This window comes from Onychomys torridus, chromosome 23, assembly GCF_903995425.1.
Source record: "Onychomys torridus chromosome 23, mOncTor1.1, whole genome shotgun sequence".
NCBI lineage: Eukaryota > Metazoa > Chordata > Mammalia > Rodentia > Cricetidae > Onychomys > Onychomys torridus.
In genome coordinates this window covers 61,405,345-61,423,370 of record NC_050465.1, presented here as the reverse complement: position 1 = coordinate 61,423,370, position 18,026 = coordinate 61,405,345, and the positions used below count along the sequence as shown (strand labels likewise).

General features: G+C 42.5%; 1 protein-coding gene across 1 annotated transcript in view; it reads left to right on the top strand.

The window, feature by feature from the left end:
* Epha4 (EPH receptor A4) overlaps positions 1-18,026 on the top strand; it is a 133,738-nt gene that overhangs the window by 104,301 nt on the left and 11,411 nt on the right. Inside the window, exons 6-9 of the mRNA XM_036173016.1 lie at positions 6,577-6,701; positions 7,868-8,027; positions 9,113-9,224; positions 17,247-17,305. Coding sequence (XP_036028909.1) covers positions 6,577-6,701; positions 7,868-8,027; positions 9,113-9,224; positions 17,247-17,305 — 456 coding nt within the window. The remainder of the gene's footprint in view (positions 1-6,576; positions 6,702-7,867; positions 8,028-9,112; positions 9,225-17,246; positions 17,306-18,026) is intronic.

Here is an 18,026-nt window from a genome sequence, read left to right as displayed (position 1 = left end):
ACAAACCTTTGATAAGGAGCAAATCAGAGCCGTGGTGTTGAATTGAGAAAGAAAAGAGTGAACAAAACCCACCTTAAGCTCTAAGTAATTAAAGTTAAATATGCTCTTTGAATAAAGCAGAGATATTTATAAACTGGGTTTATTTTTCCTCTGAGGAAAAGACCGTTTTGGATAAACATCGTCTATTTAAATATAGATTCCAGGGAAGGAGAAAGGTCCCCTGGCTGTGGCCAAGTCGTCTTCCAAACAATGGCCGGAGTAGCATCGTCACCCACCCGTTCAGGCCGGTCTCACCCATCCTTACCCACAGTCAGGAGACATTGCATTTTCTCTCTTTATTTCCTGCCCCATCCACCACTACCACCCTGCCCCCAACACTAATTGGAGCCAGGAATGAAAAGCATTGGGTAATTTTAGCTGTTTTCTCTGCCCCTATTAATTATACTCTCCATTTGCTCTGTACCTGTAGATGCATCTGGTTTGAGATGCCGGCCACAAATCTAATTCCCCCAAACAGTTTTCTCATTCATAGCTCCTGATGCTGGCTGGACTCAAGAAAGCAATGGTGCAGCCCAGAAGGTACATCTTTGCCTGTATCTCTTCTCCTTGTCTCCTTTTCTCTTCCCCATCCCATTCGGGTGTCACAAGCACCAAACTGCAGCAGTAAAATGACTTGTAGGTGTTTAATGGCAACTCATTGAGGAAGCGAATAAAAGAAAATTGCAGTATTCACATCAGTGGGGAGCAAGGAGAACTGCTGAGCTTTGAACCAAAGAAAGTTAAATTGACCATGTTCTTAGAGGGAGCCACCTCTGTGTGACATCAAAGCTCCTCCTGTCATTCTTCCTCCTGGTGAAATGTGCCACTGTTCCAGTCACCATGGAGTCCTCTAATCTAGGCAGTTTCTGTTTATCCAAAACACACACATGGAGACAAAACCACATGTGCCTTCTGAATGCTTTGTGGCCGGCATCTCAAACCAGATGCATCTGCAGGTATAGAGCAAATGGAGAGTCTAAATTCTCATTGTCCCAGGGATATGTGAAATTCTGAATGCAGAATAACTGGTATATGGTGGTGGTGGTGGTGGTGGTGGTGGTGGTGGTGGTGGTGGTGGTGGTGGGGTGTGTGTGTGTGTGTGAAATTTGTGTCAATTTTCTCTTAGAAAGTTCAGTTCATTCAATTTACAAACGTGGCTGACTTTCCCCTTTTATCTTCTTGAGGGTTTTACTCTGTTATATAGCAATTTTACTGGTTTGCATCAGTGTGTTCCAAATGTTTAATGTTGGCACTCCATGTCTGACTGCAGAGGGCTCTCGATCCCTCTTGTGCCTCACTAACCTGGTGGATGGATGTTCCCAGGGCTGTATGGTAGCTTGTGTTGACTCCTGATGCACCTGCCTGTCTGCAGTGGTCCTTAGAGTCTTACACAATGAAGTGGAATGCTGGGGACCTCCTGGATTTCAGAAGATGACCTGTAAATCTCCATCTATGTCCTCACAATTAAGAAGTCAGGAAAAGTATTCACACACATCCTGGAGGTACAGATGAGAGACATCGAACAAACTGTCAACACCTTTGTCAGCCTGAAGTGCGGTCCCCTCAAAATGTCTGGAGCAGGTGCAGTGAAGCCTGGCGTTCCTGTTAGCTTACATTTGAATGACATTTTACAGCCTGTGTGTTTGAAAAGTGTTCAGGAATGTCACGTGGACCTCCGAAACAGAGGTCCCATTTATAATTAGAATTGTCATTTGCTTCGCCTCCCATTGTCAATGTCTTGGTTAAACTAAATGACAAAACTGAACCCACAAAAGGTCACGAGAGGTGGGTGTAGATGGAGAGTTTGAAGGATGATTCATGACTGGCACTTAATATTCAGGAAACGTTCCACTGTCCACAAATAGAGTAGATCAATTTTAACATTTAGTTCATTATTATTCACTCAAATGTATTGACCACCCACGGTCTGCGCTAGACATCCTGAATCCCAAGGATGTAGTGACAATCCAGTAAGACCTGCCCCTAAAATAAGCATTCTAACAGCTTTCGAGAGTACCTGGAAGGCAGGGACTTTACTAATGAAGCGTTAATTCAAGAAAAGGCAAGGGACTTGCCCAAGACGGAAACAAACACATTTTACAAGGAGATATATTTTTGGGTTTTTTCTGTTTTTGTTTTTGAAATCAGTTAAAAGCCATTTAGATTTAGGTGAAAAATATTTAAGCTATGTGGACTGAATGATTTTCCTATCTTTCCCTTATTTTTTCTTTTCTTGGAGTTCTTCCTCACTCCACCCAGAAGCTGAGGGCTTTTGTTTCTTTGTAGCAAGTCCGCTCTTTCCTGTCTTACTTCCTCCTCACACAAGCTTTTCCTTTTTTTCTTCACTTCTCTCTCTCTCTCTCTCTCTCTCTCTCTCTCTCTCTCTCTCTCTCTCTCTCTCTCTCTCCCTCCCTCCCTCCCTCCCTCCCTCCCTCCCTTCCTTCTTTCCTTTCTTTCTTTCTTTTTTGAGACAGGGTCTCTTGTGGCCTACACTGGTTCCTGGATCTACTATATAGCAAAGTTCATCCTGAATTTCTGATTCTCCTACATCCACCTCCCTAGTGCTAGGATTCTAGGTGTGTTCCACCATGCCCGATACAAGATATCAGAAAAAAAGTCCTATCGCTCATTCAGTTCTTCCATGGAAGATCACTATCCCCAAAGGTGATGGGAGCAGATCACCAGCAAACCAGCAGGCAACTGTCACCTCCTTTTCTACATGATCTTTTTATATGGACTAAAATTCCTACACTGATTAGAATCTCCGTGTTTTGAATTAAGAATTGGTTTGGGTTTTTTGCTTTTAATTCTAGTTGGGGTCTCACTGTTATTTTATGATTCATCTATTCACCTACTTTTGCTGGCAGGGTACAGAGCCTTGGCATGTTAGAACACAGGATCCAAAACGTTTCTAGATAGGCTGAGCATGGTGGCACACACTTCTAATTCTAGCACTCAGGAGGCAGAAGCAGGTGGATCTCTGAGTTTGAGGCCAGCCTGGTCTACAGATTGAGTTCCAGAACATCCTGTGATACACAGAGAAAACAAAACAAAAAGAGAAAGTGCATTTCTAAGTGGACTGGGAATGGGCAGTGTGGGTAGATACTGGTGGTGGTCTCGAAAGTGGTCTTAGGGAAGGACCCCTGGGTTGTTCAAGAAGAAGGAATTGCCTTCATAAATCCCCCAAGTTAATTTTCTTCTCAACGTCCTCATTAATTGGAAATAATAAAATAATAGTGTTTAACTTATTAACAGGAAATTTTCTTCCAAGATAACAGTTTTAAATGTGTGTGTGTGTGTGTGTGTGTGTGTGTGTGTGTGTGTGTGTGTGTTTCAGAAGAATATTACTTATTCATGATACAAGCTGGAGGCGTGAGCAGCAAATGGGTGGTATGAGAAGACCAGTGGTTGGGAACCACTGGGCTAAGATCAAGATTGGGGTATTCTGTTGCCAAATACCTCATCTAGGGGAATGAGCTGCAGGCAGGCACACGTGGCCAGCTGATGGCTTCCAGATGTAGAGTTGGAGGCTGTATTGGAAATAGGACAGATAAAGGCAGGGCAGGTCCATATGTGGCTTATGATGTGGAGGACATCCAAGTTGCCTCTTGTCCAAAGTATGGCAGTACAGGCAGAGCTGAAGTTTTCTCAGGCCTGAGTTCTTCCCAGGGGAAGGATGAATGAAGCTCTTCTGAGAGCGCATGGCAAGTTCCAGTGCCTGACTTGGGTATGTTTCCCGGAGTCACCCGGACATGACTGCTTTTGTCCCAGTGCCCATTTAAACACCCCTCTCAAGAGAAGCTGTTCAATAAAGAATTCAAATATGACAGTCTGATCCCAGGGTACTTTGTGTGAATTAGAGCTGTTTAATCCATATATTTCTGTAGATGGTACCAGAGGCATGCATCAACTCCGAACTCTCCTGACTTCCCTCATCCGATCATTTTCCTTGTCTTTCTTTTACATTGTGTTTGTTTCTCTTAATGTTTCTCTCTCCTGTGTTTTATGGCATCCCAGACAGGATCCATTCTGTCCATTTTCCTTCACACCAGCACACATCACTTTTCCAAGCAGGTGTGCATTAAGAATATTCTATTAACCAACGGGATCATATTGTGTTGTCGACTCCCTGCTCGGGAATTTCAAACACCCAAGCTGAGCTCAGATTCCCTTTGGTGGCTGCAGGAATGAATGCTGCTGTTCCAACTTCAAAAACAGAAATGGATTCATTTCCCCGCGCCGAAATGTCCGATAACCTAGCCGGAGAGAAGCCGCTTTAGTTCAGCAGTGCTCTCTGAGGGCAGACAGGCCATTGTTGCCCAAGGAACCTGTCGATTTTTCAGAATCTAACCCAGACTGTTTCTGAGAGAAAGTTCATTTGATAATTTTCTGATTTGTTTCTCTCCTGCCTTTTCCTCTAATGGCTTCGCTTTTCTATTTCATTTCCCAATCTCAAGCATCAGAGTTTAAAGAGCCCCCCCTTTTATGGAGTGTAGGCTAAAGTGTTCTGTTAGAGAATGTATTTATTACCTGGAATGAAATGGTTTTTCACAGCCAGGCAGCCTTCTGAGCCTGACTACCTCTCTGCCTCTACATTTAAGATAAGTTGTTTCTTGCATTTTGTAGGATAAAAGTTCTATGCCAACCAGTACAGGGAAAAACAAAACAAAACAAAACAAAACATGGTGTGTGTGTGTGTGTGTGTGTGTGTGTGTGTGTGTACATCTAACGAGCACATTTCCGTTTTTCATTTTCTTCAGATGTTCAGTGGCTTCCATATGTCTGCTGCATGCAGCTTTGTTCAACTAGTTGGGCATTACTAACCTTGGCCTTGCCTTTGATGGAGACCATGTGTATGCAGTGTATCTTTCAGTGGTGTTTATGCCCGAGTTCCAATGTGGAGTAGCTGAGAGAAAGAGGTCGAGAAAGAAGCATTGGGAAGGGATATCTCTGAATGTATGTTTCCATCTTGAGGCATTCCCTAACAGAGATGTCAGGCTGTCAGTATCTGTGTGTAGGAGACAACCCATGCTAGATTGACTCTGTCATGGAGACTTCCTCTTATGGCTGGCCTGTCCTCTCCACTCTGCCACCAAGATACACACCCCATGTGGTCAGGCGGGTCTGATGGCTTTCCATATTCTTGATCTGGTGATAATGTATCTTCCTTACTCCTTCCTGCATTGAGAATTGGCAGTCCCATGGGTACTGGGGGAGGGGGGTGGATGGAGAGGATGACATTCGTTTTTTGGAAGCCCATTTTCACATTTTCCCACAGTTTGGGGAGCAAAGTGAAGATGCATTCAATTTAGCAAGCCCCCTAATCTCTGGTACTTCAGGCCAGCTTTGTGAGATAAGATGAAGGATTTCGTGAAAGTTTCCTCTTCTCTTTGGGGATTGGACATTGGCACTAGCCCACGACTGTCACAGCAGAGCTGCTAACAGCTGGCTGGAGATGACAGCGCCACAGAGGAGAGATGCAAGCATCGGGCATCCTGATTTTATAAATCTCAAGTATGCATCCACCACCACCCGCCCTCCCTGCCACCCCTCCCCCCCACCCCCACTCCAATAACATACCCAAAAAGACTGCTTTCTTGTCTTTCACTAGTAAGGAAGGTTTGCCACTCAGTAGGCACAAGAACAATTTCAACTCTCATAAAATGGTTGCATAATGTCATTTATGTCCAGAGAGACCATTGTAGCTTTATTTGTGTTCTTCATTATTTGCATGGCCATGTTTAAATGGAAAAGTCTTACTGTAATTAAGCAGTACCTTTGTTTATATTGGAAAGTGCATAAATCCTTGCCTGCCAGCATTCCCTACAGCAACTGCGGAAGGATGGCAAGTCCCCCTGATTGTATGAAATTAAATATCACTAAGATGCATAAGCACTTGGGGGTAGGGTGAAAGATTTACAGAGTTAGAAGAGAGGTCACCCTGAGGCAACTATGGTTTGTAAAAAGACACCCCAGGCAGCATGCCCTGTACCCACCGCCACCCAATAGTAAGAGTGTTTTCAGATACTAGGGGAATAACCCTGTGTACGGTTTATTTCACAGTTGAGAGAGAGAGTGAGAGAGAGAGAGAGTGTGTTGGATAGTGGTCACGGGATGATGTCAAGTATAAAAAGATATCCAGTGTCCTCCTCATTTTCCATCACTTCCCCAGTTCCAAGCTTACAGATCAGTGCCAACTACACCTAGCTTTCTTGTGGGTGCTGAGGATTCAAACTTGGGTCCTCATGAGTGCAGAGCAAGCACTTTATCCATTGAGCCCTGTCCTTAGCCCTCTCACAGATGATCTTTCAGACAACCCATAATCAAAGCAAAGTCTGGAGAGAATGGTAAGGAAAAATGTTGTGCTTGTTCGGAGAAGGGCAGCGTGGCAAGGAGGGAGGCGATTCCGTGGAACTCTCCGAAGTAAAGTGAAATCATTCAGGGATGGTTCCTAAAACACGTTTCCTTCTAAAGTAACATCAGTTCATCAGTTCTCCCCACCCCTTCTCTCCCTCTCTCTCTCTGTCTCTCTCACAGCGCCATCATCCATTGCCTTGGTCCAGGCTAAAGAAGTCACAAGATACAGTGTGGCTCTGGCTTGGTTGGAACCAGATCGACCAAATGGAGTAATCTTAGAGTATGAAGTCAAGTATTATGAAAAGGTATTTATTTCTTCCATTCTCTCCTTCCCTCACTTCCTTCTTCCCCTCTTCTTCCCTTCCTCTTTCCTTCTTTCCATTCCTTCCCCTCTCTCTGTTCTTCAAGCATCATACATTTCTAAATCATGAAACAGCGATAAATATACCAAAATCAAATGCATCTTGATTCCCATCAAGATCTGATCACGAAATGTAATGTTTGGCTCATTACCTTGCAATACACACATTATGTTCTAATATAATTATATTTTCTTTCTAGTAAAAGAAATCAAGACCTAATCTATATACCTTCTATCATGGAGAATGACTCATAACTGCTAAAATAATGATATGTTTAAGCAGATCACTGCTGTTCAAATGAAGGTGTGGGTTTTGATGACTTTTAAAAGTGAGGAAAATTACGTTCTTCAGCCCCTTAAAGAAAGGCATTAATTTGGCAAATAACTTGTCTCTAAAGAGAGCTATTTGCATCCAAGCTTGTCCTGAAAATTAGCAATCTTTTAGTTTAGTTTTGTTTTTCTTTTCTTTTCTTTTGTTTTTCAAGACAATGTTTCTCTGTGTAGCTCTGGCTGTCCTGGAACTCACTCTGTAGACCAGGCTGGCCTTGAACTCAGAGACTCACTTGCCTCTGCCTCCTGAGTGCTGGGATTAAAAGCATTGCTTATTGGCTTCCTTAATAGAAGCAGAAAGGGGACTGTATTGTTTGTTATCAGATTACAATATTTTTGCTATTTTCCAGACAGAAGGGGACCTTCTTAAGGGATGCAGTATATGGAGTAGAAGGAATAGAAATGGGTGTAATGGTTTCCAGTGCACAGTTGTGTCCTGGTCTACTGTACACTGAGGACTGGGAGGATGTGCAAAGAGGGTGAGACTCTGAAATAAAGACCAGGTTGATTTTAGGGTATCAACCATCATATATTCTTTTCAAAATCAGATTGGTTCATCCTTAACGCCCCAAAATTTATAAATAAAAATAATCATCAGTGTCAACAGTGACCTTGGACTCTGTCTTTTTTTTTTTTTTTTTTTTTTTGAGTCTGTAAAAAGTGACATCAGTATTTGAACCCCGTAAACACTTCAGAGCATTTCAGGGACCATGGGGCTTAGAGAATGTCTCCAGTGTCAGGTCTGCTGCTTCACCCATTTTACCCTCCTGCAATGTGTAGGACCAGAATGAACGAAGCTATCGCATAGTGCGGACGGCTGCTAGGAATACAGATATCAAAGGCCTGAACCCTCTGACTTCCTATGTGTTCCATGTGCGAGCCAGGACTGCCGCTGGCTATGGAGACTTCAGCGAGCCCTTGGAGGTCACTACCAATACAGGTAAAGAGACCACCCAGATACCACCCATTCCCTACTCACCCTACTGAAATCCAAAGAGCTATGTATAATTTTTGGCTAGGTAAGCATTTGACTACTGTGGACATTTCAGTGAAACAAGATGATAGCCAGTATCTACTTATTAGAAACCCTCATACTGTTTGGAGAGGAACATTTTTCAGCATAGTATCTTATCTGTCTTCCGATGAATGAAAAATTATGTCAGTGTTAGTCTTTTTGAAGCTTCTATCCAACCCTGAATAATGGGTTTGCTAACCTGACTAATTGAGGGTTCTGTAGCCACCTCACATTAAGAAAAGTTTTCTTCCTGAGAAGATTAAAGAACAAACCAAAATTACCCATTTTTTTCCCCTACTTATTTCTAGGAATCTGTTTAAATCATGTCATTAGTGTGCATGTATGTTTTTCAGTCCTCTGTACAAACATTAAGTCTTGCTCCCTGGAGAGCTGGAATGGCTAACAGGACAATAGTTTCCTGAGTGAGAAGTGCCGCTTCCTTCATTACTGACCCAAACTGGGCCTACTTGATAAGAAGATGGTGGGGCTGAATTTGCAACATCTGTTATGGATGTAAGGTGGTCTTATTGACAGATTATCACATGAGGATGAAGAAGACAGACAGGAAAGTTAAGATTACTTTAAAGGACACTGACATCCTTGGTTTTATCTGGAAGGCTATAAAGGGGTGGCTTTGAGCCCAACTCTAATAGGTTGAGTTTTAATAGCTGTGTATAGAAGTAGAACTATTTGTCCCTACCAAACTTTCCAAATGTCTTTTTCACCAAGGACTGTACTTTTTTTTTCATTATGTAAGATTTTTGACAAAGGATATGAATGCATCAAAGCATATATTTTTAGATTCATCACAGAATGATTTAAAAGTAAGTGTGTGTGTGTGTGTGTGTGTGTGTGTGTGTGTGTGTGTGTGTGTGGTGGTGGGGGGGGGGGGTGGGGGCATTTGCCTCGTAGATGCTCTTGCATAGATAGCTTCAGGAAGTTGAATGTGCTAACAAGTTCCATCTCTTAGGCCTACCCCCTGTGTGACCCCCATGTGATTGTCATTCCAGTGCCTTCCCGGATCATTGGAGATGGAGCCAACTCCACTGTCCTGCTGGTGTCCGTCTCTGGCAGTGTGGTGCTTGTGGTCATTCTCATTGCGGCTTTCGTCATCAGTCGGAGGTAAGGACAGGAGCATGGCCTCCTCCTTCTAGTTTTCTGTCTTCTCCACACAAAGCCAAAGGCTTTTGCATGCCGGGTTCCTCCCTTCACTTTGATCATCCCACATTCCTCCTATACTCCATGGAGAGGCTTGGAAAATGTCAACTGATTCCAGGAAGCCAATGGGAGGTTTCTAGATGCACTAAGCTGTGAGGTGTTAGGTTTATCTCTCTAGTAAGCTGGACTCTGCGCCCCGACATTGAGCATTGCATTTGACAGCTGTGTTTGTTTTCTTTTATAAGATAGCAGTGGTTATTTATTGCCTGCCTCAAAGGGTTGGTTGTTGGCAAGAAACTGATACACATTAGGTACCACAGCAATGTAGTAGACACTTCAGCATGTGATTGGTTAACAAGAATGGTAGGGAATATGAATGAGCACTGTGCCTCCTCATCCCTTGGAAAATGCCCTCAACGTTTTCAGAATCTGATTGGGTGGAGTCTTTATCCCATGTGCAGTTATGGCGTACCTTGAACTCGACAGGGAGAGAGTAGTGATGGCTTGGTGGCATCATCTTTGGAACAACGTTAGGGTGATGAACAGACGTGAGAGTTTGCGCGAGAGGCCCATTATGTGGTGTGTAGGGAGTGATGCATTATTCTGAACTCCTCCATTTGCATGGGGGAACATGGAGATTACATGAGTATCTGTTTGAATTAGTGCATATTTCAGTGTTTCAAGTATAAACACAGGAAGTACAAAACTAGGGGTAAAATGAATGAATAACATGAATGACCTCTACCTCAAAAAAGTAGCCTGAAGTCCAGCCACTCAGTGATGCTTAGAGGTGCATGAGCATTCCAAACACTTGGCAAGTGAACTCTCCTGTGTGGTGACTGGGGACAGTTTGTAGTTGTGGTCCAGCTCTTCTGGAGATTTCCTTTCCTTTTCTTTTCTCTCTCTCTCTTTCTCTCTCTCTCTCTCTCTCTCTCTCTCTCTCTCTCTCTCTCTCTCTCTTTTTTTCTTTCTTTCTTTCACAATGTTTTTGTTTCAATTCTCTCCAAACACAGCCATCAGACTAGGGCAATTACAGAGAAGTCACTCCCTTTGGGTGTTTGGCTTCAAACATCAGCTTTGATGAGAAGAAAGACAAACCATGACATTATAATGTAGGGAGACAGGATTATGAAAAGTTGAGGCTGTGGAAAACAGCATCCTCAAGTCTGAGGACCTCATTTCCCTTGTGCTTTTATTGATCACTTTATTATATAAGAGAAGAGTGGCCATGGGATGCATGGGATTTCCAATTATGAGGCCATCCCCCCTTAGAGAACTGAGCCTGTCGAGTTACTCAATGATGATTTCTGCCCCTTCTCCCCCATTGAAAAAAAAATGTCACTTCCCAAGGCTGATAAACACTGCTTGGTGATTGGTCCTCAATGGATCACTTTTTAGAAAATGAAATGTCAGTCCCTTGCCCTCATATTGATTCTTCCTTAGTGGCAGCCATAAAGCTGTCAGGGGAAGGGCTGCCTGGAGCCAGGTAGTTGACAGGCCTGCCATGGAGGATGCTCACTCAGCTAATTCTTCTCCCCATGCAGGCTGTCTGCTCTGTTATCTGGGACAACTACACGTGTTAAAATAGTACAAGAGCAGGTGAGCAGAGAAGAGACAGGGACTGAAGGCAAAAGCATCAGGCCCAGAGTTTTCATTAAAGGACACATGACAGGTAGCAGCACATGGTACCCCGAAACAGCCCTGGCCAGCCCTGGCCAGCCTTGGCCAGCAGTGTGAGAAAGTCTCAGACTGAGCATCAGCCTGCCCAAATCCTTTGCCTGTTACCGCCTCTTGCTTCTGAAAGCCACAGAATGTTGGTGTCAGAAAGGATCATTCTAGAAACCAAGTGTGGTGTCACCCAGTGCTGGGGAAGCTGAGGCAGGAGGATTGAGGGGTGTGGGCTAGCCTTGTGTCCATAGTGAACCAGAGCCCCTGTGAGCTGAGCTGAATCTCCCAGGGGCTGTGTTGTTGGCATGCGACTATGAGATCTCTAAAGACATAGATGGAAAAAGACTCACAGAGGGAGAAGAAAGTTTGAGAGCTTCTGATGTCACCGGGAGAAAATCTGTTTGTTGCTAATTTGTTATTTAAGGGGAAAAACCGCCTCAGGCTCACAGTTGGCGTGCTGCTAGATTTTAAAATAGTGGTAATGTTTATTTATTTTATTGTATTCATTTAACTTATGATGAGAAGCCTGAACTTGACGTAAGCAGAATCAGCTCCAGAGTCTATCAGAAGGTTCCTTCCTTCCTTCCTTCCTTCCTTCCTTCCTTCCTTCCTTCCTTTCTTTCCCGACTTGAATGTGTAAGCATTTAGGAATTTCTGTCAAGGAATGAAATACTGCATTTATAGATTTTATTTAAGTATTCAACATGCAATCAACATTAAATGCTGTCCTGCCGTGCTAAGTATGTTGACTGAGATATGTTTTTACAACCCATATAATTTCAAGTAAATAAATTAATTTACTCTTAATTTTTTTATACTTTATATATTGTGTATGATTATGTGTGGTTCTGGGGATCGAACTCAGGCCTTTAAGCTTGGCTGTAGATGCTTTTACCCAGTAAGCTGTCTGGACAGCCTCTAATTTACATTTTACAGCATTGTAGATCTGTGCTTAGGTTATCATTTCAAGAGGGTATCTTTTCCAGAGCACCTAACTATCTTGTTTTGCTGTAAATGTGACACTGGGACACTGTCTTGAGAGCTTTTATCCCAAACTATACTCATACATTCTCTTAAGAGCAAAGCACCATTTCCCTATTTACATGTTTGTATATTTACGGTCTTTAGTTTAACCACTTTCTTTGCTGCTTTTTAAATTTCTCTTTCAAAGGGCTGTTAATAATTGTATCATTAAGTGCTATTTGAAACCCAGAACCTCCCAGACTAACGATGGGTTCTATATAGAATTTCTTTGACAACCCTTCCCCTGTGATATCAATGATTTTATCAATTTACCTTCAAAGTCATTCAAACTGATTGTTTTAGACTACTCTTCCTCTATGGCAATTATTTAATTATTTAGGGCGCGCGCGTGTGCGTGTGTGTGTGCGTGTGTGTGTGCGTGTGTGTGTGTGTGTGTGTGTGTGTGTGTGTGTGTGTGTGCGCGCGTGCTTCCACATGTGTAGCACAGCATATACCCACAGGTCAAAGGACAACTTGGCAAGAATTGATTTTATTCTTCTACCATAGGAGTCCCAAGGATCAAAGTCACATCTACAGGCTCGATATCAAGTACCTTTGCCCACTACGTCATCTTGCTGGCCCTCAATAGTATTTTATTGTTCAAACATGTGAAATAGTATTAAGAAAATGGCTAAAATATGAGAAGAGTCCCTGGGTTTTCTTTTTTCTTTTTTTGGTTTTTCAAGACAGGGTTTCTCTGTGTGGCTTTGCGCCTTTTCCTGGAACTCAGTCGTAAAAGACTCTTTGGTTAGGGACAGCATGACTCAGGGTGCCCTAATACTGATGGACAGTGCTACTGGGTTTCCATTCCTGCAAGAATTATCAAATGGCCCTTTCACCAGATTACAAAGCACCAAACTGATTATTAAAGAAAGCAATTTAGCATCCATGGAAAGATTTAGATGTGTTTATCAGGTCCTGTAAATCAACCTGTGGTCTTTGAATAAATGACATTGAATGCATGAACAAGTTCAGAGTTAGTTTATCTTCTATCCAGGGTTAGCACTGTCCACTTTGGGGCTGACAGCTCCACCTGTCTACCTTTCTTTGAGCCCTCATACTCTTCCCTGGAATATTATGCCCCCATAGAAATGAGTACACCTAAGTGTTTGCCCAAACAGGCTCTGATGATGTCATGGACAGTCACACAATTAGCAGGCAAATGATTCCCAGGGGGAACATTTCTAAGCAACTTGCATGCAGTCACACGGGTTCAATTCCAGCTCCATCAAAACGCTGCTTGGGAGGAGCGTTCATGCGTCTTTTGATGTGGGAACAGTGGCAGCTTGAGGAAGACGAAGAAGGATGCTGGCTATGAATCTCTGGAAAGGGTCTCTCCAGGAGCCATGTGCCTCATTACTGCTGCTTCTTTAATCTGCACTTTAGTGAATAAATTACTTACCTTTTACTAATTAACTTTGGAACAGTGAACCACATCCATCAAATCTGTCCACTTGATGGGGAAAGTGGGCATGTTGATAAAAGCGAGGTTTATGGGAGGCCCCTGCCACACTCCTGTCCTCTTATTTGTTTTATTGAGTTCTCAAGGTGCCAGGAAGAGACGTCCATCGGCTGGGCGGTTTCCTGCTGTTCCCTCTGGTGATGGTTAATGTCCTTATTAGTCAGCAGGAAGGATTGCATTCACTCTAAAAGTTTCACCTGCAGTGTGGGGCCCTTTGCCAGGACGCCTTCTGTGGCAAGGTTCCATGTTTCCTTCTGGACCATTCTAAGAAACCACTCCACTACTTCCCCTTGCTAATCACCTTGTCCACATCTTTGTAATTAGGAAATCTTCCACAAAGCCTTGCTTCTGCCATTCAGGTGATCTGTCTGGGATGTCAATTTAGACTGAGCTCCTCAGGAGGGCTCACCCAAAGTAAGCTTCAATGGTCTTTCTTTCCTAGGATAATAATGAGCCACATTGTCCCACTCTGAGCCAAGGGGAAAGGGTCAGAGGTGATGGAGGTAGAGCAGGACTCAGGCATTTTTGTTTTCAAGGTATTATTAGAGCACTAATAGGCTGCAATTAGCCTTTGAACAGTAATCCTTGTGTTTCTTTCTCAATGTCCCCTGTACCCTTGTAGTGTCCTCTACTCCAAATAACACTCCACATTAAAAAGATCCTTAAATGTGCACCTTCGACACTCATTTAATTCTTCTGTGTTGGCGAGTCTGAGGGAAGGATGGAAGAGAGGGTCAGCCGTACCGTTAATGACCTCTGCCATTTTGTATTTCCTCTGGCTTTGTCCATTTTTAACGAATGTGCTTTATGTGAAAACAGCCATGCTTCAGGCTTGCTTGAGGTCACTGGTTTCTGTTATAGGTATCCATTTTTTTTTTAAACCAACTCTACAATTTCAAATGAATGCCGAGAGCTCAAGGGTATGACTCAAGGGTAGAATGCTTTTCTAGCATGCACCACTTTCTGCATTGGGCCTCCAGAAAGATAAATAAAGGAGGGCCATTACTAAATCTTTCTTGTTCTGTGTATTTTTTTCCCCCTTAATTTCACCATTGGAATTCTAAAATGGTTTAAAAGATAGTCTTGTGATTGCAGATAAGGCTTTTAGAGTTCTGATAAGACAGCCTATTGCACCCTGGGGACTTTCTCTGACCTAAAATATTGTTTCTGTAGTCTCCGACCTAACACCCTTCTGTTAACTTTAAAAGGGGGCAAAGGACAGGGGAGGGGATGGGGTAGAGGGGACTCCACACTTCATAGAACGTTCCTTCTATTCACAACATTAAATTTATTTGTTTCTTTGAACCCATTGCTTTCTCAGAACAGAATCTGATTTGTGGATTTACTGATACAATATGTACTGTTAGAGCTGGAGAGATAGCTCAGCCAGCCAACTGCTTACTTTATAAGTATAAGGACCCTCATTCAATCCCTAGAACCCAAACTGTACCAAATTAAAGCCAGCATAATAGTATGTATGCTGGGAATCCAGTTTGAGAAGACAGGGACAAGGCTGATAACTAGTAAGCCCCAGGCCATAGAAAGAGCCAAAAAGTGGACAGTGTCTGCAGAACAATACCCAACGTTGTAGTCTGGCATCCACACTAACGTGTGCATGCACACACACACACAAGCAATGCATACTTCTGAGTGTACTAGTAAGTCTTGTCATTATCTTGCAATGGTCATCTTCTCTAGGAGAGGCACTGTGTGGGTCTGGGTTGGCTCATGGCACCTACTGAATGCTGTACTTGCCAAGAGGGAAAGTGAGTGAGATTCACTCGATGCCCGATTCTGAGTCCTCATCTGTACAATGGAGCTGAACATGTGCTTTCCACCTGATTCCTTTCATAGGGTTGTTGTGAACAAGCAATTAAATAATAGACCCTTTGAAGGCCCTTTGAAAAGCTAACTGCAAAGGAAAACACAGGCTGTTATTTGGTCCTGAAATATGCACTTTGCAGTTAACTGTGGTAACTGGGGTCTCTGTTTTATTAAGCTGGCTCGTGCTTTGCAAACATTTAGGGGAGGAGATAATGTATGTAATGAGACTACTTTGAAAAGTTAAGTGCAATGTAAGAGCACAAGGTATTATTATTTGCGAGGGAATTATCCACGTAGAGGAACATCTGTGGGCTCCGAGGATCTGATTGCCAAGCTGGTGCCTGGGGAGCTGACAAAGGAGAGAGGCTGTGGGAGGAAAGTTTGCGCATGTGCCCAGGGCTGTGCTGCCAGAGGTGGGCTGCCTGCCCAATGTTCTGTTTGGCTCCTTTGGTTTCTCTGCTATTTTCTCTTCTGTGAGTTTATCCTGCCTTTCTACCTGTTCAAAGTTGAGGGGTTGCGGATATCTCATTCTGATAGGAATGCAAACACACAGTGGCCTTTCTTAGTGAGTCTTACCCTGCTTTTGAAACTCAGAGCACAATGTAAATTTTCATTGTAAATTTTACGTTATGATAGTGTCATACATCAACACATTTTATTCCATAATTTGGTTTTAGTCTCCCAAAGTGAAGAGATCTGTATTAATCAAATGAGTTGATATTCTAATTATTTTAAGTGATATAACTTCTCCTCATTCAACATAATATATATTTAAGGGCCAAGAATGTAGTCCAGTGTAGAATGCTAGCCTAGCATATGCCAAAGGCCCTGGGTTCCATTCTTAGAACCACACATGGGCACAAATATATATATATATATATATATATATATATATATATATATATATATATATATACATAAATATATGTATGTATGTGTATTTGTGTGTATGTACATGTTTGTATATTTAAGATTTTTAGTTTTCAGGTCCTGAGTTGATTTTCCACTTTATTAAAGCTTTATAAAAACAACAAGAACAAATTTTACTCCAACAGGTCATGGGCAGGCAGCATGCAAACTTTGAGACACCAGGTACCTCTTACTAGAAGAGAATTATACAGACCTAGTGGTCTACTAAATCTATTGGAATGTAGTTAAGTACAAAGCAAATATTTACTTCCTAGAATTTTATTTGTAAACTTAGGTATATTATGCGTGCGTGCGTGCGTGCGTGCGTGCGTGCGTGCGTGCGTGCGTGTGTGTGTGTGTGTGTGTGTGTGTGTCCGTGTCCTCCCCCTCCCCCTATCCCCCAGATGAAGACCTAACCTAAGCCCTTTCTCTTGGTAGGTAGGAGCTCTACCACTGAGCTAAATCCCCAACCTCTGAAACCTAATGTGATAATGAGGTGTTACGATACTATCATGATTATAGCAACAGGATGTGTTGTTCATTACCTGTCACACACTAAACATTATTGCCATTTCACTGATGAAACTAGCTTTAATTAAGAATAATATGTATGCAGGGCCAGCAAGATGGCTCAGAATGAAAAGGCAGTTTAACTTGAGTTGAATTGTTAAAAGCCACAAGCCACAGGAAGGTGGAATATTGGAACCAACTCCTCAATGTTGTTCTTTGACCACCTGTCCATGCTTGCACAGTTCTTTAGCGCGCACGCGCACACACACACACACACACACACACACACACACACACACACACAGAGGCTATAAATGGATAAGTAATGAGTAAATATATAATAGGGTTATATGGAAAAAATATCCAATCGGGTGGTCTGGACTCTGGTCGCTTAAGCTTCTAATTCTGACTCAACATGAGGTAACATTATTCTTTCTTGTTTAGCCTCTTCCAAGCCTCAGTTTTCCTATGCGTGAAGTATGCACTGACTATCCACCTGACTTCTGTTGTGGTTGGGAAGAATTTGCTTACAGCTTTTTCATTAAAGGTTTTGTGTTGCAAATCATTTTCTTTTTTTAAATTTTTAATAGACGGAGTAAGTACAGCAAAGCGAAACAAGAAGCAGATGAAGAGAAGCATTTGAATCAAGGTATAAAATTGGTTCCAAAAGTTATGTCATTTTTTTTTTAGAGCATGCTTTGTGTTGTCTAACTTAGAGATGTTGGTTAATGTGCCTATTAATATTTATGTAATGTATTTCTTATCTAAATAACATTCTTCAAGGATGTCAAGGTGCAATTGGTGATTCCAAACTATGTAAAGTGAGGTTAAAGGAAGGAAGCTCTTAAGTGTCTGCTTATTGTATCCTGTGCTCTGGAAAAGTGTTCCTCTAGCTGGCTCATTTCTGTAGCTGGGCGGCAAGATGTAATGGGTCATTATTTTGTTGTTTGTTTTTCGAGACAGAGTTGCTCTGTGTAGCCTTGGCTGTCCTGGAACTAGCTCTGTAGATCAGGCTGGCCTTGAACTCAAAGATATTGGCCTGCCTCTGCCTCCCGAGTGCTGGGATCAAAGGTGTGAGCTACCACCGCCCAGCTAGGTCATTATTTTCATAAGCAAAAAAATTGGGTGTGGGAATGATGCAAGAGTAAGAGGTTATGCAATGGTGGTATGTGATGCTGGGATGACAGCCATCAAAATGTGTTAGTGGATTCTAGATGTTGATATTACAGACAGGCTCAAAGGAGTAAATTCAAAGAAATTGAGTTAAGCAGTTGAAAACACTTAAAAGAAGCCAGATGATGCAGCAGTAATTTGTACAGTACTTTCTGAGATAACAAGATAGTGTCATGTGAAAAAAAAAAAAAAGCTCC